The sequence below is a fragment of the Agrilus planipennis genome, unplaced genomic scaffold (assembly GCF_000699045.2).
Source record: "Agrilus planipennis isolate EAB-ADULT unplaced genomic scaffold, Apla_2.0 scaffold24, whole genome shotgun sequence".
Taxonomy (NCBI): domain Eukaryota; kingdom Metazoa; phylum Arthropoda; class Insecta; order Coleoptera; family Buprestidae; genus Agrilus; species Agrilus planipennis.
Genome location: NW_020439076.1, coordinates 1472645 through 1497624, shown reverse-complemented (window position 1 = coordinate 1497624; position 24980 = coordinate 1472645). Strand labels below are relative to the sequence as shown.

At 31.7% G+C, this 24980-nt stretch overlaps 5 protein-coding genes across 7 annotated transcripts in view; 3 read left to right on the top strand and 2 right to left on the bottom strand.

Annotated features, from left to right (window-relative positions):
- Window positions 1-102: 102 nt before the first annotated feature.
- Window positions 103-581, bottom strand: LOC108741500. The gene is made up of 4 exons (XM_018476324.2): window positions 570-581; window positions 436-500; window positions 274-370; window positions 103-216 (listed from the first exon to the last, which is right to left on the bottom strand). The coding sequence occupies exons 1-4, from the start codon at window positions 579-581 to the stop codon at window positions 124-126; spliced, it is 267 nt and encodes an 88-aa protein (XP_018331826.2). The 3' UTR covers window positions 103-123.
- A 1203-nt stretch (window positions 582-1784) lies between these two features.
- On the top strand, window positions 1785-5163 carry LOC108741640 (targeting protein for Xklp2 homolog). Of its 3 annotated transcripts, none has more exons than XM_025977293.1 (11): window positions 1785-1952; window positions 2138-2227; window positions 2318-2447; window positions 2865-2979; window positions 3052-3332; window positions 3407-3533; window positions 3600-3755; window positions 3940-4137; window positions 4219-4335; window positions 4388-4609; window positions 4790-4957. In XM_025977293.1, exons 1-11 carry the CDS (start codon window positions 1859-1861, stop codon window positions 4856-4858), a joined length of 1599 nt encoding a protein of 532 aa, XP_025833078.1. In that variant the 5' UTR covers window positions 1785-1858; the 3' UTR covers window positions 4859-4957. The 3 variants fall into 3 exon arrangements, with proteins under 3 accessions (XP_025833078.1, XP_025833077.1, XP_025833079.1); XM_025977292.1 differs by having other exon boundaries at window positions 1786-1952; window positions 4801-5163; XM_025977294.1 differs by lacking the exon at window positions 3600-3755 and having other exon boundaries at window positions 1786-1952; window positions 4801-5163.
- A 30-nt stretch (window positions 5164-5193) lies between these two features.
- Window positions 5194-7218, bottom strand: LOC108741632 (methyltransferase-like protein 17, mitochondrial). The gene is made up of 9 exons (XM_018476494.2): window positions 7018-7218; window positions 6796-6961; window positions 6345-6744; window positions 6127-6289; window positions 5929-6072; window positions 5803-5871; window positions 5607-5745; window positions 5413-5551; window positions 5194-5355 (listed from the first exon to the last, which is right to left on the bottom strand). Exons 1-9 carry the CDS (start codon window positions 7066-7068, stop codon window positions 5274-5276), a joined length of 1353 nt encoding a protein of 450 aa, XP_018331996.1. The 5' UTR covers window positions 7069-7218; the 3' UTR covers window positions 5194-5273.
- A 98-nt stretch (window positions 7219-7316) lies between these two features.
- On the top strand, window positions 7317-17338 carry LOC108741619 (xenotropic and polytropic retrovirus receptor 1 homolog). Its single transcript, XM_018476477.2, has 10 exons — window positions 7317-7481; window positions 7547-7700; window positions 7762-8018; window positions 8077-8338; window positions 10311-10678; window positions 10749-10896; window positions 12869-13063; window positions 13121-13287; window positions 13402-13535; window positions 15197-17338. The coding sequence occupies exons 1-10, from the start codon at window positions 7413-7415 to the stop codon at window positions 15438-15440; spliced, it is 1998 nt and encodes a 665-aa protein (XP_018331979.1). The 5' UTR covers window positions 7317-7412; the 3' UTR covers window positions 15441-17338.
- Window positions 17339-18513: 1175 nt separating this feature from the next.
- Window positions 18514-24980, top strand: part of LOC108741490 (protein cab-1) — a 26844-nt gene continuing 20377 nt past the window's right edge. The window contains exons 1-4 of the mRNA XM_025977295.1: window positions 18514-18893; window positions 21529-21570; window positions 22734-22932; window positions 23358-23692. Coding sequence (XP_025833080.1) covers window positions 18815-18893; window positions 21529-21570; window positions 22734-22932; window positions 23358-23692 — 655 coding nt within the window. The 5' untranslated portion in view covers window positions 18514-18814. The remainder of the gene's footprint in view (window positions 18894-21528; window positions 21571-22733; window positions 22933-23357; window positions 23693-24980) is intronic.

Below are 24980 nucleotides of genomic sequence, written 5' to 3'. Positions count from 1 at the left end.
ATAAATAAATATTAATTTATTATTTTACTAATTAGCTTTGTTGGGATTTCATTAAAATTGTTAAAGCTGAAAACATAGTTATATTATACAACGCTAATTCCTCAATAAGTTTTGAATTGTGTTCTATTTTGACCACCCAGGGGGTGGACTGGGGTATGGTATCCATTCGCGAACTTCTACGGGAGTCCAGACTTTTTTCCAGTACGGTACATACATCTTTTAGAAATTAAAAATAAAATAATAATACGAAAATACATATTGCACAATACCTACCTTTTTTATAACCCATTCTTTCAGCAGTTTCACTTTCCACTCTGTTTTTGTCTCCCATCTTCCTTGAGGGTAATCAGTTACTTGTTCCTCAACAAGACTACAAACAAGATGTAATATAAGTGTATCCTATTGTAGGTACATTTTTCAAATGTTTTTTATTACCTTTTCTTACTTATTTTGCACAAAACAAGATTGATAATCACAATTAACGCTAATAAAACTTTTATCTGAAACAAAAAAGTTCTAAACAATAACAGAATCACACCCTTTAGATATCTATAACACCGATCACTTACGTAGATTTTCATATTACGCACAATTAATTAAGGCATGAGCTTTTAAAAAAAATGCACGTTTTTTGGACAACGTTAAAAAGAGTAATGAACACTTTTGGCATGTGTGTACGCATTATATATATATTAGATTAGTATTCTTCTTAAAGACGGTGAAATTCGAAAATTTTCACGGAATGTATACCAACAAACTACAATCAGGACATTGGCGATAATAAAATGCTATTAAATATTTTGGTCAAGTTTAAATTTTACTTTCTTATACTATTAAACAAAGTGTGCAGACTTTCGGCAGTTTTGTTTAATGCTTAATTCCACGTGATGAATGTTAATTAAATGGGCAGAACGTTGAAGGAAATTTATTTAAGAATTAAATCCTACATGTATCATTATTTCTTTTTTGCTTTTCTTTATCTATTTGTTTAGATGCAAATGTCTTTTAGTTGTGAAATCAAACTTATAAAGCGCTTTCCTTATCTATCAGTACTTTTACTTAAGTTCAATGTCATTAGATCCTTTTTCGACTTTTTACATTGCCTATTCTTCTGATCGACCCAACAAACCACAAAACGTTAACATGAGATAAAACACGTTGACTAAATCTTGAGGAAGTGGTTCACTTTCTATTTTCAATATCGATCGTTTATATTGAACAGTTCATTAAACAAAAACCGTCAATGAACAGGCACGCTTCATAATGAAACATAAAATTCCTGTTTTTTAATATGCTACATGCCATCAAATCAAAACTAATTCCATATCAGGGATTCAAATTCTTTAAAATTACTTTTCTCATACCAAATATGGGGAGACCGGGGAAAAATGGGATACTTAAGAAAGGAATCATAATATAAAAAAAATAAATTGATTAATAGAATAACTTTTACTTAGATAGCAACATTATACATCAATTTAGATATTCAAAACATTCTATACGATAAATCACTCAATTTTCTCATAATGAGGAACAAAACATTTAGNATATGTACCTCACTAAAGAAAGTCTATTTATTTCCAAACGAATACAATATAAAATTAAAAATAAAATTCTACTTTAAAGGTAGTTTTGCGGTGTTTTAATATATAATTTCAAAATAATATAAATAGTTATTGGATTACGGCTTGATAGAGATTGATACTTTCGTAAGCGTAGACACTACATAATATCGTGCATCTTCGAAAATATTCGGTGGTTCCGAAGGAAATTTAAATTTAAGTGGCTTTTTATCAAATAATAACCGTCAATTTTTAGAAAAGTTGTTAGTGATGTGTGAATAAATAAACGAATAAAAATGAGTGAAACTAATTTTGCTTTTAGTGCTCCGCAATACTACGACTTTGCTTCATTTACCGAAGAAGATGTTAGAGATTTAGAACAATACTTTGGTAATTGTTTTAGTTATAATTAACAATAAGTAACCTCCAATGAAACTATTTCTGAAAAACATTTTTGATTGTATTAAATTCTGTTTTGATATTACTAAAATCCACTTTTCGCTTTGCTGTAATTAGAAATGCCCTAAACATAGTTAAAAATATTTTGAGCTATTATAGTTTACTTTATATTGTAGAAGTAGATCATGAATCCAAACAGAATCACATTGACGAATTCGTCCTAATCAGCAGTGATGATGATATTGAAGAATTCTGTTCTGTACTAGGTAAGAATCATTCTTTATGGTGCATTTTGTTCAAATTGGTTATTCCATAACACTAAACGTATGACACTAATCTATCATTTCTTTAATTAGTTGAAGATGTGGCAGTTGAAGACACTAACTCACGTAATAAATTAAGAAAATCCTTTAGTACTGGCAATATTTTAACAGCATGGCAATCCACGAAATTAGGGGAAGAAGTACATGATTCAAACACCAATAAGTAAGTTGTCTCTTTATGATTTTAAAAAGTAATGTAATAATTTAGTTGTTGGTATAACTATTTTTTATATTTTAAAATAACATAAAGTAAATGTTTGAAAAGTTGGCTTTGAAGTAGTGTCAGGAATGACAACCCTCAAAATTACTAGTAAAAGTAAGTTGTTTTATAAAAATAACATTTACTTTGTAATATTAGAATTTATAATTCAGTATTACACTCAATTCTGTTCTTTCATGATTTTCATTCAACACAATTGATTAAAATTCTAAGAAAAATACATTTCTATTTACACAATTTTACAGTTCGTTTTTAGTGCCTTTTTTTATATCATTTTTTAATTTTTTTCAATCTTTTGTTGCTCTAAAAATGGAATTAGAAATATAAGTTAATATTTCATTTTAAAATTATTATTTGCAGTTGTCAATTAAATAATTTAAAAGGAAAGAAAAAGATTCAAAATTGTCTAAGTTCTACATCTCTTTTTAAAGAAGACAGGCCACTTCATAGAGTAACACAATCCTGTGTATCTCAAGTAGGTATATTTTCAATGAAATGTATTTATTTATTTATTTACTATGGAAAGGTAATAACTTGTTTCCTCAAGGAATGGATTAATAAATTAGCCCAGCCGAAGTATAACTCGCACAATTCTCGTTTTGTTAGTATGGCTGAAGCTGTACAAAGATTTCAAAGAGAAACTCCTACACGTTATCGTTCTAAACTATATAGTAAACCGCACAGTGCTTCGATCACCGTTGATCACAATATCCCAAAACCGCCAACTGTTCCTAAGTCACCAGCTTTATATACCAGAAATAGAATTCGATCTTCTACTCTTCCCTCCAGGGAGCAACGGGAACTAATGGAGTTTAAAGAAGCTCAAAAGTAATATAAACCCTTATTTGTCGATTTAATTTTTTAATTTTGAGTTAACATTTTCGTTTTAATTTCACGTAAAGGAATAAAATTGTTTCTCATCCTGTTAATCGAAAGATACTTAGAAGCCCTGCTGCAAAAGTACCTGTTGAAATTAAACCTTCTACTGTCCCTCAACCCTTTCACTTAACCGAATCTAACAAAAAGGAGGTATGTATAGATCTGATTAATTGGTAGTTACTATTTTATGTTAGCATCAACTTAATTGTAATATAGCCTCCAAAAACTGACCTAGAGGAGTTTAAATTCCATGCAAATCCGGTACCCAAAGGTTTGTTTAATGCTATTGAAAACCCAGTTATAAAAAAAAGTAGCACAACTCAGCCCAGGACTCCAGCTCTCCTAAAACGGTATAACGCTCTAATGCAAGAGGTACAATATATGAACATTTCCACATTAGTAATTTATAAAATAATCGCACGATTAATTTAAATTGATTATCTAATAAATTCAACTGCAAAAAGTAAAGCGAGGTATTTTATAAAAAGAAATAATAGGCTGTATGAATACCAGAAAAAGGGAACTATTCTTAATATTCATATTCGGGAAATTTCAGAAAGCTGAGAAAGAAAAGAAAGAAATGGGTAACGAACCGTTCAAAAACATGCATGTGGAAGGTGAAAATAAATTTAATGTCGAATCAAATGAAGAATGCTCCGATAAAAATGCGAAAAAGTGTACTGAAGTGAGGCCTTTTAGTTTTGAAGAAAGAGACAGACTAATACAAAAAAAGAAAGACGAGGCTCTTCAAAAGGTTAACTACTTTTTTGTGAAAAATAGATAAGAAAATATAATTTTACCATAAACAAATGTTCCTAATGCATTGAATTAACAGATCATGGAAGAAGAAAGGAAAATGAGAGAATTTCACGCAAAACCAGTGCCCAAGTTTATTTATGAAAAGAAAGTTCGTATGTCAGAAGCGTTGGCACCTAAACAGTATTTAGTAAATGTAAGTAGTTCGCATTTTATTTTATTTGTAATAATTTCAATATTTTTTTAAGGCTGAAAAATCGTCTCAGAAGTTGGAACAACCGGCTCCTCAGTTCAAAGCTCGACCTGCCAAAGTACTCCAAATGAAACCGTTTGAACCTCAAAAACCTATGAAACATTTGAGAGAAATCCCTAGTTTTGAACTGAACACCGATCGAAGGGCTAAAGAAAGACAAATGTTTGAGGAAAAGATGAAGTATAGGGATGAACTGATAAAAGCACAAAGACAGAGGGTATAATAACGACATTAGTTTCATTCCAAAAACTTTTTATAAAATATGAAAAATTCAGTAATAGATTAATTTTATTACATAATGTAGCACTGCAAAAGTTTTTCATTTCACTAACAGGACAGAAAAGAAAGGGCAAAGTTATAATAAAAAGATTTTTTTTACAATCGCAATATTTTCTAGTCTGTTTCCAGATGGAACAAGAAAAAATTCGACATGAGGAAGAAGAAGTCGCTAATCTTCGAAGAGTGATGGAATATAAAGCGCAGCCAATAAGGCGTTACAAACCGATCGAACCTGCTCCAACAAAGAGCCTCACAGAACCCCATAGTCCTCAGTTCAATCTGAATAGTCGTACTAAACGTCATAATAACAAAGAAAATATTACGGGATGAATACGTCGACTGTTTCAACTAACATGTACCTAATAAGTTTTTGACACATTCATTTGAAGAAGATGCGTTATGTTGTGGGTTTCCATATTTTTTTATATTTATACAAATGCAACAGTAATTTTTTATGTAAACTTCTCCTTCTTATTAAAGGATTGTACATTTCTTGTGGTTTTTATTGATACAATCCAAAAAGAGAAAAACGTATATTTAACATTATATAAAAAAAAAATAGGCACATGTCTGAAGCTTCTCTTTTTTAAAAATCTTAAGAACTAATCCTTATTTTCAGGGTTTTGTATTGAAATTGGTAACAGATCACCCCATTTACTAGATCTTGCACAATGATATGTGGTTCTATAATAAGAAATTATCAGTTGTTGGAAATATAAAACATGAACTATTGTAACTTACTTTCCATGTTTGTTTGCTGTAAAAATTATTTCCTGTAAATTCCCTTCTTTGGTACACAGCCTACAAATTGAGTGTTTTGACCTCACTAAGACTTCTCTGACCACACGAGGCCAGCTTGGTGCTTCGCTGCTGCGCTTTCCTAAAAATCATTAATTATTTAGGTAAATATTGTGATACTACACTTAATTATAAACCTTTCTTTAATATCACAAAACAATAAGTTTCTGTTTTCTGTTCTATTGGTCTGGTAAAAGGTAAAGGCTGATAAGAAACCCAAAAATTACAGGGTGTATTATCATGTACAAATCTGGGGCAAACTTTGTCATGGGGACACTGAAACAATGATATATTAATTACAAAATAATTTAGAATAGTTTTTATACAACTTACAGGGCTAAAAACATGACCCTTGTTTTCACCTTCCATTTGTAAAATAAAATCGCGAGCTTCATTAATCATCTATTCATAAAATAAAGAAATTAATAAAAAAAGATAAATTTAAACTAAAAAAGCAACCTTAAAGCCGGCATTGGTTCCATATTCAACTAAAACTAAATAACATGCTGTTTTTCTCCACAGATTTTGCAACGTTTCTAATCGAGCTTCCAAGGATGGCAACTCCAATAACGTATATGCTGATAAAACCAAATCATATGAGACCTAATATAAATTAATTTAAATAATAAAGCAAGCAAATGCTACATAAAATCTTACTGAAGCAGCTGGTAAAAATTGTCTGTAAAAGACTCCCTTAAGTTGTAAATGTTTAGTTCCTCTGCCACCTTGCAATAAAATTTGAGCTAAATCATTCATATGGACTGATGAATCCACATTAAAATATTCAAAAATACTTCCCTTATAAAAATGATTTACTGCCCTTTAATAGAAACAATAACCATTAAATAAATCAATAACTTACACTCTGATATTACCAAGTGCCTGTACCAATTCCTGATCCAAAATCAAAAAAACTTCTAGGTTTAAAGGATGGATCTCGAGTCTTAATTTCTGAAAATATTTTGACCAATACTGCATATTCTGGAGCAGCCCTTCCAAATAAATAGAGAAGGGCATTATATTCATTGTAGTCTGTAGGAGTCCAATGATAGACTGCTTTTTTGAGTAAAAAAATAACTTTATCAGTAAGACTTTGCTTATACTTTTTCAAATCTTCTTCAGAAACTATTTCAGGCTGTTTAGATTGGCGAAGCACTCTCCTTTGAAAGTGCTCTGTCTTATTCCTGAGTTCATCGCGTTCTACAGGAGGCAGTCTGAATTGTAAGTGGTGTACTAATTTTTTACTATCCTCTATCAGCTTCTTTATGGAATGGTCTAATCAAAATTAAATGGTCAAATGGTGCACTTAAAAAAAGTAGAATTTACCTTCTACAGTGTTAACTGCAGCTTCTATAAACGAGTCTGGTAATCGAATATTCTTGGCTTTTATAACTCCTGGATGGTACCTAGGTTTGTAAGCCTCTGCTTCAAGTTCTTGTCTTACAGATTCATCTAATATTACTACAGGCTTTTCCTTAATTTGAGTGGAATACTACAATATATTACAGAAAATAATAGTTAAACAAGTAAAACTGCAAATAAACTTACCTTTCGTAAGACTTTTTTTATTGTTATTAAGCTCCTTTGTATGTTCATCATGAAATCATTTTGAGGTTATAATAAATTAAGTATCTTAATGTTAATCAAATACAAAACAATCTCTTAAACATAAGTTTCTATTCTTTTTCAAATAAAGTTTTGTAATTTACAATTATGTATATGCATACATAATCATAAATTAGTAAATAACCTAAGAACAACCGATAACTACCGTGATAAAGGTATTTTACGAGTGCAATAATAGATGGCAGTTTAGAGTTTTGACCGCAAATAAAGTTTAGCGTCGCGACGTCCAGCGTCAGTTTTGACGTTTACGTCTTTGCACTTGACGTTAAATTAAAAAATTGATTTGGTTTGTTTGTGAAGGTACAATCGAGCAAAAAATGAAATTTACTGAGCATTTATCTGCTCATATAACACCCGAATGGAGAAAACAATACATTAACTATGAGGTAAACTTTTTCTAAATTTATTTACTTAATACAATATAGTAATTAATTAAAACAATATATTTTAGGAAATGAAAGCGCTATTATATGCTGCTGTAGAACAAGCCCCTTCCGCAGAAGAAGTTGAACCGGAAATCCTTTCAAGATATTTTGCGAAATTTGATGAGCAGTTTTTTCATTATTGTGATAAGGAGCTTACCAAAATAAATACATTCTATTCAGGTATATTTAGTGGCAAAGACAAATTGGATGCACCAGCTTGTTACATAAATACGTATTTTAGAAAAATTTGCTGAAGCTACGAGGAAGTACGCAAATTTGAAAAATGAACTGAGCGAAGCTCAGGGAAATGACGACAGTGTTAAGGGAGGATTTTTTAGGCACGGAAAAAATATTTTAACAAAAAAAAATGTACCTGCAAGAAAAATGCAGGAACTGAAGTTAGCATTTAGCGAATTTTATTTAAGTTTAATATTATTACAAAACTACCAAAATCTGAATTTCACAGGATTTAGGAAAATTTTAAAAAAGCATGATAAGGTAAATATTATTATTTTCGTTTTCTGTTGATTTACAATTAAAAGATCTTTTTGAAAAGCTCCTTTCGTGTGATGTTGGAGCTAGATGGAGAATAGAGCATGTCGAAAATTCACATTTTTACACAAATAAAGATATCGACAGATTAATACGAGAAACTGAAAATACTTTCACGCAAGATTTAGAAGCAGGTGATAGGCAAAGAGCTATGAAACGACTTAGAGTACCCCCCTTAGGCGAACAACAGAGTCCCTGGACAACTTTTAAAGTAGGATTATTTTCAGGATCATTTACAATGTTAGTGGCAGCTGTTGTTTTGTCGGGTAAGTACCGAAAATTTTACACATTGCGGAGAAGCTGAATATTATGTAGGTACAGGGTGTCTCAGCAAATGGTGTTGGACAGATTGCGTTCAAATTTTTATTAAAATCTTACTGTTATCTATTTGAAAATTGTACGATTGTCTAGCCACCAGGGGCGCAACAAGGGGGGGTCCACGGGTGCCCGGGCACCCACTTGATTGGGTTGGGCACCCAGTCAATTCCAGTCGAATCAGATAATAATTCAACTTGAAAGTTTGGTTCAAGTTCGTAAATGAGCAGCCGAACTCGATATTTTCAAGTATTTTAATTCAATACATCGGTGAGCTTTTTTTTTTAGTCATTTATAGTATTATTATGGGAGCACCCAGTCAAACTGTAACGTTGTTGCGCTCCTGCTAGCAACGTCTTTAAACGAATGCAATTCTCGTATAGACTTTCTAAAAATATAATCTAACTTATCTATGCTGGTCAATATTTTTTTTTGAGATTATATAAATAGCTCTGACAGAACCATAAATCATTTATTGTTTTCATTTCGAGTTATAGTTTGTTTATTAAAGCATCATTCGTTTGTCGATGTCTCCTTATGATTTCACTATTTTTACGAATTTTGATGTGCGCTTCTTTTTTTAAACTTTTACCACTGTTAATATGTATTAGCACAGTTATTTTGAAGATTCATTTTCTACTTAATTGCTAAATTAATTATTTTACTCGTAGTTTGGACAGACCTAAATTAACGCGTGATTAATGGAGTGCAGTGTCCTATTTAATAAGAAAACAACCAAATATATATATTTACTGTTATACAAGCACCCGAGTCAATCTTACAAAAATAGGTCTTTCCAAACTGCTAAACCTCCAGTACAAACACAGAATTGGAACGACTTTGATTTAGTAGCTATTTTATTCCTGAAAATTGAGTGGTTACGTCGAAATTAAAGACGTGGTTAAAACGACTATTTGAAAACTATTTCGGTATTTTCTTTTTTTATTTTTAAGTTTATTTTTGTGCCTTATACTTTTACCAGATTTATGAAAATAAGCGTTGTGGCACGTGACATTCGTCAATCAAACAATTTTAGAAAAGGCTGAAGTTTCTATTGTATTTATTCATGTCAAACTAAAGAAATCCTGTTCAAACCGGGAATAGTTAAGACGAAATAAAGTATACTTCATTTACTTTCTCTAGCGATGTGCCCCTTCCAATGACTTGGATGCGCGCTGGCAAAATCGTAGGTAGGGAGAAAAAAGCTCATTATACTCTCGACTCTTGCTCATTAAACATACTTTTTCATACAGTACTTGCCAAAAGTTTTGTTCAATCATGAATAGTTGTGCGAGTCGAAAACAAGCGTTAAAGCCTTTAATATGTCTTCAAATATAAATAAACATCTCGTTGATATTTTCAGTAGTAATCGGTACCAATAACAGCACATTTGAGCAAGGCAATTGTAGTGGATAAAATGGCCATTTTTTTCGTGCAATACTGTACGGATTATACGCTCCTCGCCGGTTGAGAGTTTGACCGAGAGTTGTCTCTTTCCTTTTCTGGCCTAGTGCTGTTCTTTTCTACTTTGTGCCGGCCAAATTGAAGGTCACATCGCTACAGAAACAACGAAGTATAGAAGAAAACGTCATTACTCTGAAATATAGTAGAAATGTCTCAGATAACCCCAACACTAAACCTAACACTGTTTCTTGGGACATCCTGTATAATACAAAATTTACAGTATATAATTTGGTGGACAAAGCCACAATATGGCGAAATAATCATTGTGAATATTCGATAGTAATAATTGAGTCATAAGAAACAAAACCTCACATATACATTTATATATTCTAAAAGAATTAGTTTCCTTATGTAAAACTTTTTTGTTCTTTGCCAATCGCGTCAAAAATTTATTTAAAATTCTGCATATAATTCTTACTGTTCAACAACAAGAAACATTGTACCGTTAGTTTCTTGCAGCCATATTCCACCATGGAAGAGACGACTGGCGAATCGTATGTAGATTATATCGGGGTCCATTTTTAATAATAGAATTTCTCTTCTTATGGGGTGTTAATATTTACGGCTGGCGATCGTCTGGGGTTAACCACGTCCTAATCTTCGAATTGGACCCCCGGAATCATTTATCCGAACAGCACGTTATAGAAATGGCAGCAGCTTTTGGGGTTGTTTGGTCAATTTCGGTATTGCTATTTCTCTATAGTTCCGAGCTTAGTATACCTCCATACGTCAACCCTCTGATAATGATTGGACTGATGGTTCTGTTCTTAGTTAATCCTACGAAAACGTTTAGGCACGAGGCCAGATTTTGGAGTTTAAGGGTGTTGGTGAGTGCCAGTTTTACCTTACAAACGATAAGGATCGGGGATTTTTGTATTATTTAATGATATTTTGAAGGGTCGCATATTTTTGGCGCCGCTTTTCTATGTTACGTTTGCTGATTTCTGGATGGCTGACCAACTGAACAGTTTAGTAGTGGTTTTTACGGACATTCAATATTTGGTTTGCTTTTATATGTCCAATAAAAGTTTATACGTTGGTTCAAGTAAGTTTCTTAATAAAGCGCAAATTTTGGTTATGATAACCCTTTCACCAAAACTTTTTGAAAAATTCCCGCATTAAACGCAAGACACACGCGTGTTGTTACTTTTCTGAACTTTTTGACGTAGGTCGAGGTATGTAGTCAAAAATTCTATTTAGGGGAGGAGTTCATACAATACAGCGATTTCATTATTGTTTTTTAATAATATATTAACATCGTCAAGCAAAATTATAGTAATGGATTGCAGAGATGTGATTTATTTGAAATACTTGCATTTAAAATGGAAATACAAAATATAAAATACCTATTTTTATATTGCATTTCAATACTTTTTTTGAGAAGAGCATTTTGTATTTCATTTAAAATACTTTTCCAAACGAACTTTCTATTTGTAAAATGCAAAATACATTTTTGCCGTTAAAACTTTTACTAGTATCATCGATCAAACATTAAAACATAATATAAAATGATGAATGAAAGTTGCTCACATTGACCATTGAAGATATAAAAAGCTTAAAAAGGGGATGAACAGACATTCCATGAATCCCTTCTAATTTTTTACCTGAAGAGGGCCCAAGAAATTGTAAACCCCTTGGAAATGGATAATCTAAAATATTGGATGAATATTGTTTTCCGGTTTCATGCTCCGTGGAATTTCGAAGTTCCAAACTGATATCAGCACCTGAAAATCACTACTTGTCGTACCTTTAACAAGGAACTACGAAATTCTATGAATTACGAAAAAACACCCCCAAAACAATATCGAATTGATATATGCCAACTGTGTAAAACTAAAAACTACAAGATATTGTGGTGTGCTAATAAATGCGTATAATTCATAATTCTTAGAAAACGATCCGAAAAACTTCACTTATTAGATGAACCCAAAGCTAAAGAAACTATGGATTCCATTTTTATATCACTTACTACAATATGTAAAAGATCGGAAACAAAATGGGGTTGTAAATATTTTGATATAAAATGATTGATGTTAATTTTACATTAATAAAATTATTTGCAACTCTATTTTGTCTTTGATCTTTCACGCTAAACAAACTATTTTGGCATTAGTGTCTTTTTTCCAATTAAAACGGGTGACAAAGGCTAATAAGGAAACATATATAAGAATTATTTGTGGCTGAACTGAAGAAACTATAACATAAAGATAGAAAAACTGTATCTCAATCACTTCAAACAGAAAAATATGAATCATACTTAATCTTCGCAACTGGTGATATAGTGCAAACACCACCATTAGTCTAGAAAAACTCCAATATTTGCAAAATTAGTAAATGCCTACAAGGTTTTCTTAAAAATATTTTATACTTAAGTCACCATCATAAGGTCGTCAGTCCTAAGTCTGGATGGACACGTACCTCCACTCTTTCCTATCCTGAGCTAAACTTCGCATTTCCCTAAAACTAGAAGAACTCACATCCTTACTTATGCAGATGTAGAAAATTAAATAGGTACTACAAAAAATGATTTATTTGAAAAAAGTAGTTTCAAAATACGTATTTTGCATTTAGCATTTAAAATACAAAAGGGAAATCTATTTTGTATTTTGCATTTGAAATAACAAATCAAAAAAGTAGTGCATTTTCTATTTAAATACTTAAAAAAACATTTTGCACATCTTTAATGGGTTTATAATAAAACGTTAAGGTTAATCAGAATAGGTACGCCCAATTTTAGAAAGTATGATAAATTTCTAAGAGAGTATGCACCATTTTTTTCTTAATTTTGAAAGAAGTTGGACCCTTTCTATCCCTTTTTTGACTACATGCCCGGTTGAGAAAAAATTTTGGGTTTATTTTCAATTTGTAATGATCTACAGTATTTTTTAAGTATTGCTTTTTGAAGTTACACTTCTTTTAGCACATTGAAAGTAAAATTTTAGCATGTAGCGGAAATTGTAAACGGAACCAGAACTATTGTCTCTGATTTTTTATCTTTTTTTTACGACAAATTTTAGACGCCAATTATTGCATTGAAAAGCACATTACAATACGATCGGTAATGACCTGTTTGCCTGCTTGGTGCCGGTTTGCGCAATGCTTGAGGAGATTTAGGGACACTAAAGAAATGTTTCCCCATTTAGCAAACGCAATCAAATATGCGTCGTCATTTTTCGTGGTAATATTTAGTGCGTTGTATAGCGTTCATGCGGGTGAGTTCTTACTAAATGGCGTCAGGGTTAATTGAACGTAATATTCACTATTTTTAGATCGTAATGTTCCAAACGAAAATGTTTTTTTCTATCTTTGGATAACAGCGTCTTTGTTTAGTTCTTGTTATGCGTACGTTTGGGATATAAAAATGGACTGGGGATTGTTCGATCCCAAAGCAGGAGACAATAAATTTCTTCGGGAAGAAATAGTTTATTCTTCTACCGTAGGTATTTTTTAAGGAAACAAAAATAATTTTATAAATTCGGTTTCAATTTATCTGGAGAAATTGTAAGGATACATATTAATTTATTTTTTGAAACACCTTCTCATTTTGTAGTGGTTTTATTATTTCGCGATTATTGAAGATGTCATCTTAAGATTCGGATGGGTCTTATCAATGTCTTTGACTGAAATTGGCTACGTACATGCCGATGTGATGGTAAATATTTTAGCACCACTGGAGGTTTTTAGGTAAGGGTAAACACCAAACTTTAGGGAGTTATATAATCTTCATAAAGTCAGCTGTCATGAAGAATGTGTGAAATCAAAGCCAAAGCCAAAGTCAAAACAAAGTCTGAAAAGCAACCGCCAACGTTTCAGCCTGTTTAGTTTCTTAAAGTTAGGGCGAAACGCTGCCTATTAACCCCATTTGGCTTTGATTTCACAGTGGTTATATGAATAAAATTAATTAGCACTTCAATTAGCAAAAAAAGTCTGCTTCATATGTTCTTTTTTCTAAAAATATTGACTACGATCGTTTAAACTTTAGTGGAATTCGACTCACAAATGATGGAGTTACTCTTTTTTGTTAAGATTTTTCTCATCATCATCATCATAAGGTCGTCAGTCCTAAGACTGGTTGGACACGTACCTCCACTTTTTCCTATCCTGAGCTAAACTTCGCATTTCCCTAAAACTAGAACAGCCCACATCCTTAACTATTTGCGAACAGTAATCTAATCTAGGTCTACCTCTACCCCTCCTAACTCCTGTTTCTGCCTCTAATATGTCTCTGACTAGACCTTCATGCCTGAGAAGGTGTCCTACCAACCTATCTCGCCTATTTTTTATTGACTTCCATAGAGTCCTCTGTTCTCCTATTCTTTCCAATACCTCTTCATTTCTAACCTTTTCTACCCACGATATCCTCATCATCCGCCTATAACACCACATTTCGAACGCTTCTAACCTTTTCTTTTCCGCCGCTCCCACTGTCCATGTTTCGCACCCGTACAACGCCGTGCTCCAAACATACACCTTTAACAACCTTTTTCGAATTTCTAAATTAACCGTTCGCGAGCATAGAAGTGACTTCTTTTTATTAAAGGCGACACGACCCTGCGCTATCCTCTGCTTTATATCCCTACTACTCCTTCCATCCTGACTTATCTGACTTCCTAGGTATCTAAAATCAGCCACTTCTTCTAATTTTTCGTCTCCTATCTTTATATTCGCTCTTTCCCTACTTTTTCTTCCCTTGCATACCAGTATTTTAGTTTTACTTTTATTTATTTTCATACAGTACTGATCTGTCAGTACCGCTTCCATTTTATTTAAAGCTATCTCTAGGTCCTCCTTGCTAGATGCTAATACTGCTATATCATCTGCAAATCTAAGCATACTAATCTTTTGCCCTTGCACATCTATCCCTACAGTTGTACTGTCTTTAATGATGTTGATGGCGTCTTCGATGTATAGATTAAAAAGTAGCGGTGACAGTGTGCATCCCTGTCTGACTCCCTTCCTAATATTTACTTCTCTACGTTGCATCCCCAGCTCTATAACTGCCTGTTGCTCGTTATACAAACTAAGTATCACTCTTCTATCTTTGTAACTCATCCCTACATTTTTATATTACATTTTTAGATTTTTCTAGTAAAAGAAAAATGGTACTTTCTGATAAATAATTAAAATATTATAGTTTCAAGAAATATATCTATCCATTACAATGAGTACTTCAATAAAACATTCGTTTTTTTAAATGAAGATTGCATTCTATTACACGGTTCCTTTATTCGCTACAATTGCTTGTGCAGATTGTTAATAATCTCAGTAAATTGAAGTTTAATTAGTTTGCGAGATAATTAGACGTTCTACTGTATAAATTAGAGAAAACAGAATTGTTCCCGTAGGAGGTTCGTTTGGAATTTCTTTCGATTGGAGAACGAGCATTTGAATAATTGTGGAAAGTTCAGGGCTGTAAGAGATATATCAGTGGCACCCTTGGACCATTCCGATCAAATGTTAATTATCAGGATGATGGATGAAGACGACGGGGTAGTTAATAGGCAACGGAAACGAGGATCAAGTAATAGAAAGAAAGACGAGCCTCGAATGACATTTGAAGGAGAATCTACTGACGACATGGAAAATTAAAATGACCTTCAGTTAAAGAATTAAATAAGAGCCAATATAAATTGATTACTAATAAAATGATAGCGATTTATTGGTTTAATTGTCTCGATTTTTTCAGTAAATGAAGAGAGGAAGAAAGGAAAAGGTATGATGCATTTTTATTTTTTTTGTGACAAAAATATTCTTCATGACTTCCTGAAAAAATCAATTCGGTATGAGAGTCTGATTCTATTGTTATCCATGATGATAACGTTTATCTCAATCAAAAATCACTTCAACAGAATATGATTAGTTTAATTTAATTTTCTACTACCACCTTAATAAATAATGATTTCGCTGTTTATATGAAAGCATTCCTTCGATCCAACATTTAATTTTCTTTTTCTTTTTTATTTATGAGATATATAATATAATCAAGTAAATATTTTTATTTTGGTAACTTTTATGAAAACAAGTACATATTTAAACGTTTGTACAATATGCATAAGAATATTTTTCTAATTGGAGTAAATATGCTGGCAGAAATAAGAGTAATTTATTTTTAGAAAAGCGTAACTAATATTTTCTACCCCCATTTACTAGATAGTAGATTTTGAAAATGTTAAAACCGGTGCAAATTATAAAATAAAATGCAATAATGAGTACTTTAGATTATGTGTGCTTCACAATAATTGTTGTAATTACAATGTAATACTAATAGAGAAAATGTTAGACTGCATTTTTATTAAATTGAATTTAAAGTTATTCCATTAATTCTATTTTATTTTACTTATGTTAAACGCCCAACAGGATTTAAGAAAAAACTAGGTTGACTTAGGCCTAGACAAAAGTATTTTAGGATAAGATCCTGTTCGGCTGGTAACATTTCGGGAAAAACCTTTTGGGCTAGGACAAATTGGTTCGTCCACCCTCTCTACGGAGAAAATAGTTTTTCCTAGGCCAAAGCAGGTTACCTTGATTTGAAATTTAAAAATGCATTTGGCTTAGGTCCAGGCAAAAGTATTGTAAGTTGTATGGCTGCTGAAATTTCAAGAAAAATGTTTTAAATTCGACCAAACTGGTTCATCCACTCGCTCTACGGATAAACTAGTTTTGCCTAAGCTAAAACGCCATACCCTGATTTGGAATTTAATAATTTGTTCGACCTAGGCCTAGGCAAAAGTATTTTAGGCTGAAATTCTGTTTGGCTAGTAAAATTTCAGAAAAACCGTGTTGGATTAGGTCAAACTGTTTTATCCACTCGCACTTTGAATTAAGTAGTTTTGTCTATGCGAAACCAAGTTACCCTGATTTTAAATTTAAGAATAAAGTTGACCTAGGCCTAGGGAAAATTATTTTGGACTGAAATCTTGTTTGGCACGTAAAACTATTTGGACTAGAACAAACTAGTCCATCTGCCTGTTCTACATATAAACTAGTTTTACCCAATTTAAAAATTCGTTTGGCTTAGGCCTAGGCAAAAGTATTTTAAGTTGTCTGGCTGATGAAATTTCTAAAAAACTGCTTTGGATTAGACCATACTGTTTCATCTACTCACATTTCGGACAAACTAGTTTTGCCTAGGTAAAATCAGGTTACCTGATTTGAAATTTAAGAACTAGTTTTACCTAGGCTTAGGCAAAGGTAGTGTAGCATGTTTTTTAATATTCACGACAGTGCATATCATTTGAAAAAGTATTTTTAATCCTTATTGATGTTAACACCTCGAAATTTTTTTGTAAACATTTTAATAGTATGAAGTGTATAAAACCGTTTATAGCATATATTTTATGGAATGTTCTTAGAAAAAAAAATTGTTATTAATTAATACTTTTATCTCATATTAATCAATCCGAAGGGGCTTACTAATTTATTTATTGTTCCAGCAGTGAGGCTAACTGTGATTATTTAGTTTTTATTAAATTTTATTCTAAGTTTGTTGTAAAGTCATAAAAATGTGTTCAATATATTTATTTACCAAATATACATGTTTAAACATTTATATATTTATTTAATTATCCCAATCTTTTCAAAAACAACTTTGACTGAATTATTAGTTGTGTGTGTGTTTTTTTCTTAGATAATGTATAATGTAAAGATAAAGTAGATAGAAATTTAAAATTCAATAAAAATATAAATCATAATTTATTCAGTAGTTACCAAATAAATTATTATTAGATATGGTTGATTGAGTTGCAAAGTTCCTTTTTAATTATTGACACGATTGCGAAAAGAAAATAATAAATAGTTTGGGTTACAATTTGAGAACAGCGCTGAAGATGTAATTATGCGTTATATAAAGCAGATGTACAAACAATAAACGCATAAATATTTCTGCTTCCTAAATTATACTTTTACTGTGTGTTACTAGCTTTTAAGTTACTTATTACCTCTTTTTTACTATCCAAGAAATCCAAAACAGTAACTAAAAGTGCTGAGTTTGACTTATACAACAACATTGACTACCCAAAAATAGTGGACTAAAAACCATCCAAAAATAGCAAATTTACAGCAGATACTCGAGAATACCACTACACACTAGTGCATGAACCATCAAAAAAACTATCAATTTTAAACAAAACCTTGAATATGTCTCATCAAGAACCACCAAAAAATCTAGGACATAAACCATCCAAAAATCCAAAATTATCGAATGTAAGCCATCCAAATATAAAATCAAACTAAAGGCACCCAAAACAACCAAACTTATGCAAAATTTTCAAAATAAATGACCACCTAAGAATGTAGGATAAACGTATAAAAATCCAAAAATAGCGTGTGAAACATTCAAACACATTGAGCAAAAACCACTCTAAAGAATCAAATTTAAAATGTTGAGTCTAAATCACCCAAAAATATCATCAAGAATCACCCAAAAATCTGGACATAAATCCATAAAACATCTAAAAATATCGAATGAAATACTAACCAAAACTATCAAACTTAATAAAAATGTTGAACGCGAATTACCCAAAAATATCGATTAATAACAACCAAATATTCCCGAAAATAAGTCACCCTGTACATGGATGTGCAACAAACCTTTAGAGCAGGTGCTATCGCCCACACATTCAGGGTGTAGCACCGGAAATCCATAACTGATAAGAACTCATTTCATATGCATGACCCAAACATAAACCTTTTCATTCAAGTGTTCTTATTATAAAGTCCAGAGACAAAGTTCGTCGATCGTTTCTTTTTATATTTTCTTTTTGGGAGTTACGCTGCCCATATTGCCACTTCAGATTCAAAGTGGAAACCCGTGACCGAAAGAAAAAAGAAAATAAATAAAGCGACGAGTTTCCCGTGACGTCAGTGATAGCGTGTCCAATCGTGTACCCGGTCATGTATTGATTCCAGAGGGAAAATGGCAGAGGTGTAAAACATATGGAGTAACAGACAGTGCACTGTGCAATATGAAAAGCACTTTCCAGTGCTTTGTCATTTCACTGATATGTAGTGGAAGTGTTTTTTGTGAATTGGAATTGTATCCCGGTGAGTTTGGATAATTAATGTTGCTTTTTAAAATGATAAAGTTTATGATAAAAATATAGAAAAATATCCGGCAAAGTTTCGACAACAAATACAATCGCAAATGCTGTTTTAAGGCTTTTCCTGTTGCAACAGAATTTAAAAAGTTGAAAAAAAATATTTACAACAATTAATAGTGCTTAATATCACCTAAATTTCTTAAATGTATGTTCTATTCTTAAGCAGTTAAAGTTTGTAAACTTGTGTATTAAGAATTATGAGAAAATTCGTAAATATTTTCAAAATTATTATTTTAAAATTCATTTAATTCACAGCAATGTTTAATAATATTATTTATACATAATCTATTTTGTTTTAATCCAGAAAATAAAAATATTCGTTACTCTACAATAATACCCATGTATGTAGGTACATATTTTACAAAAAGATTGATTTTGAAGTCTCTCACGTCATCACTTTAGTTGCGGTCAAATGTAGATTAAAATTTTGATAAGAATAGTAAAGAAATGTGTGTAGTAACTAACTAATATCTACGCTGCAGAGTATTATAATTAGAACATGCAAACAATTTATTAAAACTATCTAAAAATCTGAGACTTTTATTCCTTTTCTTGTTGTTTTAAATTGGTAAAAATGTAGTATTTTTTGACTCATCAAATCAATTTGCATTTAATTAGAAGTCGGTATCTGTAACTCTACATTTATGTTTTTCGGTCACGAAAAATTGGCTAGTGGGGAAAATCCCGTTCATTTGAGAGTCAAATTAAAATCCCGGCAATTCGCACCATCAGGTTGATGTACATACAAATCTAATATTAGATCGGTTACAACTCTAATCAATATTTATTTGGTTTTCTGTTTACGCTCATTCATTGTGACATAACTAATAAGATTATATTTTTTCAATTAATTAATTATTTACCTTACACAGCAAACAAAATTTTCATTTTAACTGTGCTTAAAGTTCTTAGCTGGAGTAAATTTGATTTTTGAATTATTCATAAGAAAAAGGACCTCGTTTGAAATAATCTCTGACAAGAAAAAAAATATATGCGAAAAATGCTTCATCAGAAATTATAATTCTACATATATTATGATGGAATATGTAAATTAATCTGGGAGGCTTGAATGAATAGATTCTCTGGGGTTGCAAAGTTAAAAAAGGGCTTAGCTGAAATCAATAGAAAGCTAAGCCTTTAATAATTCATTCAAAAGTCCATTTAATTAAAAACTCCTATTCGTACTTTTTTAATGTAAAAAAGCTATTATTTTTGGGGCAAACAAGAGATGCAAACTTTTTTATATCAACAGATTTGATGGTAGAACAAAAAATCAAAACTAAAAAGTTTAATAAACGCATCTATTTAATGAAATCTGTGAATACAAGTGAAATAAGAAGATTAAACAAAAAATGGACAGACAGACACATGAGTATTCCTATAAGGACTAACTTAACGTTATAGTTAAAAAAAAAGACATGTTCTCTCACACATTCAAACTGCAATTGTATGCAGAAAATTGACCTCTTATTAATTTTTCTGTAATCTACAAGTGAAGAACTATTTTCTGTATTTGTTTCAAAATTTTAGGTTCAGTAGTAGTTCAGTAGAATACTTAATTTTCATCTATCTTCTTAAATAACCTTAAAATTCTTTATATCAAAATTATAAATTATTTGAGGCCCTTATAACAAGCCCTTTCATTTGATATGTCACACGGATTCGGAGCAAATTGACTGTGACAGACGAACAGACAGACACACGGGCGATCCTATCAGAGTTCCGCTTTTCATTCGTACGTACGGAACTCTAAAAAGGATTACTAAGTGTTGTTTTTATTATCTCGTAGTCAAACTATAAATTTTCAATACCTAATATATTAAAGTTTATAACTAACTCCAAAGTAAAACGAAGAACTCCTATTATGGACCGTAATCAGACTGTACAATCAGGAAAGGTTAAAAATAGGATTAGGAGAAGCTAAAACCGAATTTTTCCTCATCTATGTCTATATATTCCACAAAAGTTTTCGTTAATTTTGTTTATAGTGGATATTACAAAGTAGAGATTACCAAGGGTACTGCTTAATGTCAAATCTTGATCCTTTTAACACGAAGAAAATCGTACAAATACTCAAAACCTTGAGTTCCTTCATTAATTATTATTTAATTGTGCATTCAAAAATTTGTAATCGTCAGTTGTTCCATTGATTAAATTTTCCTAAATGTACGTACCTTATTCAATGTATTGAGTAGCCTTCGTACGATCATGTTCGCATATTAAATAGATCAAATTTGACAATCGTTAATGGTCGATGGAGATGACTAATCTTGCAAACTATTGTTTTAATGTCATAAGCAAAACGTTAATGAAGATACCCAAACATCAGCAATTATTAAAAAATTTATTGAAATTTTTGGTGGAGGTGCCAGGACGATTCAAAATAAAAGTTATTCAGTTATAATTCTGTTATGATTGAAGTAGATTGATGAATTTTCATCTTTAAATTATAGTTTCTCTATGTAGATGCCGTTAGGAATATTATTTTATATTTTTCATTTTACAATTTATTAATTTACGACTAGTACAAATAATGCCGGCTGTGGAATCCTAACGTTTTGGTTTTGATTTCATTTCAGATTTCCAGAGAACTGAAAATTCTGCGAAGCAATGGACCGATGGTAGGTAGAAAAAAGCAATAACAAATATTTTACTTTAACTGAGATAATAATTTACTAAAAAAATCGGTTCTACTTTGTGTTCATTCAGCCTGTGTAATCGTCGAAATTTGAGATTAAGTACGGTTCATCCCTGTGAGTTTTGGGAATAGTTTGATGTATTAGTCCCTAGTTCTAGTTCGCCCTTTCTCGTTATTCTTTTTCGCGTAGAACACGTGTATAGTATAAACCAGTGGCGACCAACCCTAATGATCTTGTGGGTCACTTTGGAAATAAATCATAGCTCCGTGGCCCGCATGTGAAATTATATGTACTTATATCTCCATATTACATTTACACTCTGAACACTTTGAACCAATACCTGTAAACTCATTAATAAAACGGTAATATTAGTCATCCGTATATTCACAAGAATAATGTTTTAAAATCAAACTTAATTTTCTCTGATAGTTACAACAGTCAATGTTTGATGATATGGCTACAAAAATATTGTATTTTTTTGATACATTGGTTTTTACTACTTTGGCCATTATAATCATCATCATGGTCATAAGATCGTTAACCTTAAAACTGGTTGGGCACATACCTCCACTCGATCCTTTTTAATATCCTGAGCTAATCTTTCCATTTTCCTATATATAACGTCCTACATCCTTAAATATTTGTAAATAGTAAGCTAATCTAGGTCTACCTCTACTCCTGTTAACTCCTATTTCTGCTTCTAATATGTCTCTTACTAGCCTCTCATGCCTAAGAGGTGTCCTACCAACATATCTCGCTTATTTCTCATTGACTTCCTTAGCGCCTTCTGTTCTCCTACCCATTTTATTACCTCCTCATTTCTAACTTTCTCAATCCACGGTATCCTCACCATTCACCTGTGACAAAACATTTCAAAGCTTCTAATAAACTTTTTTTTTCTCTACGTCCACCGTCCACATTTCGCACCGGTACAGCGCCGTACTCTAGACATATCTTTAACAATCTTTTCCAAATTGCAGCGACCATTATAAAATAAATATAGTTAGTAAAATTATAATGAATGAAAAATGTTCAAGGGATGGCTGCTGCTCTCTCAGCATTGTTTCAGTGGAGAGAAATATAATTGATTTAAACGAAATTTTAACCAAAATGGACGAGAGTGATTAATATTTTGTCTTTTTCAGAAAAAAATCTGGAGAACGAGAAACAGGACCCATATGAAAATAGCGCTAGAACGTTAATGTACCCATCTGAATATGTACTTTCTCAACCCATATCATTGCCTAATATTCCAGCAAGGCCAACTAATCCCTTTCACCTGAAAAATGTCAATTATAGTCCACGCCTTCTTGAAATAGCAGAACAACTTAAAGAAATTCACAGGTAATTCAAAAATTATTATCAGGAAATAAAATCTGTTTCAACTGTTTTAAAAAAGACAAAAAGCCGATGCATTTAAATTCATTGAAAAATTCAAGTTTAAATTTAAGCTAAACTAAAAAAGAAAAAAGAGAACTACAGAANATTTCAAAATCATAATGTGTTAAGGTAATTATGAGGTCAAATTCTATATTCCGTTTGCTTTTCCTTTTCAATATTTGAGTTTCTTAACCCGTGTTATCGTTTAATTCGAAATAAGTAAATAATTGTTTATTAATTGCGGTATTGTTTAATAAGATAATATTTAAATTCATTGAAAAATTCAAGTTTAAATTTAAGCTAAACTAAAAAAGAAAAAAGAGAACTACAGAAGAAAACGAATATAATTATTTAACTTTTTCATTAAAGATTATATTTTTTTCTTTCAGGAAACCAAAATTTGAGCATATTAACGCTAACAAGATTATTAACAATTTATTGTACAAATCCATGGGAAGATACGGATTTTCGCCATTCTTCAAACCAAATTTGAGAATTTTGGATGATGTACGTCAAAGCAGTGATAGTATAGATAACACAGCATCTGAATTTAAAGAGAGTTTTCCTGACGACACAGTCGAGGTCGAGTACGAAAACAGCGGCAGAGAGGACGAAGAACCACCCCCACGCGAGAGAGATACGTCTTGGAGAAACGACGATACGTCTGAGTTTGCTTACTCGCCCTCTGATCCTCGTTATTATCAAAATGATAAAAACAGTGCAGGTAAATTACAAGACGCAACCATTAAATTTGGGTAGGAATGAAACGATCATGCAATAAAAAAAAATTGGCGTTAATGAGTATAATTTTTCTTAGGCAAATTGCCTTGTCATCGATAAACCCATGTTGGGGAAACCATTATCGCATCATCATCATAAGGTCGTCGGTCCTAGCACAGGTTGGACACGCACTTCCACTCTTTCCTATCCTGAGCTAATCTTCGTATTTTTCTAAAACTAGAACATCCCACATCTTTAACTATTTGTGAACAGTATTCTAATGTAGGTCTACTTCTACCCCTCCTAACTCCCGTTTCTGCTTCTAATATGTCTCTGACTAGACCTTCATGCTTGAGAAGGTGTCCTACCGACCTATCTTACCTATTTCTTATTGACTTCCATAGAGTTCTCTGTTCTCATCTTCATTTCTAACGTTTTCTATCCACGGTATCCTCATCATTCGCCTGTAACACCACATTTCGAACGCTTTTAACAATCTTATTTGGAAAAAATATAGTTTAAGACAATAATTTTCTGTTTTAAGAAATACTTCCTTAGATTTGGATTTATTTTTGAGTTGTATTGAGTTTCTGTACGATTTTGTTCGCATGCAAGAACAGGGGCGGCCTTAGCCATTGCGAGTTTCCCGGCGGGACTCTTGTTTTTATGGAATTAGTTTTAATGATGATACTTAACGAAAAATTTGAAGTTATTAGATAATACATGAATTTAGAATTTTAAATATTTTTATTGGAGATTAACAAATATTAAAAAAACAACAAGATAACTAATTATTAATTAAGACAAACTAAGGTGCATTAATGTCATAAAAGAGTAAGGAATTCAGAAATGATGCTTGCCCCTTTTTTAAGATTTAGAAATTCAAATAAACATTACATTAATATTTCTCACTTGGATTCTTGCGCGAGTGCGCGAGGCGCCTGCAAGAGCGGTTGCCCTACTAGCCACCCTAAAGGCTGCCCTTGTGCAAGAAGGATTAAATTTGACATTCGTTAATGATCGTTGGAGATGGTTAATCTTATAAACTACCGATTTAATGCCGTAAATAAAATATTCATGGAAGGTACACCAATGTAAACAGGAATTATTAACAAATGTTATTGAAAAGTTTGATGAAGGCGCCGGAACAATTGAAAACAAAGGGTATAATTGAACTATATATAATTCTGGGTTCATTGAAGTAGATTGATGAATTATCATCTTCAAATATATATGTAGTCGTATTTACTTTTTATTTTAATAAATACTACTTAAACTCATTAATAAAACGG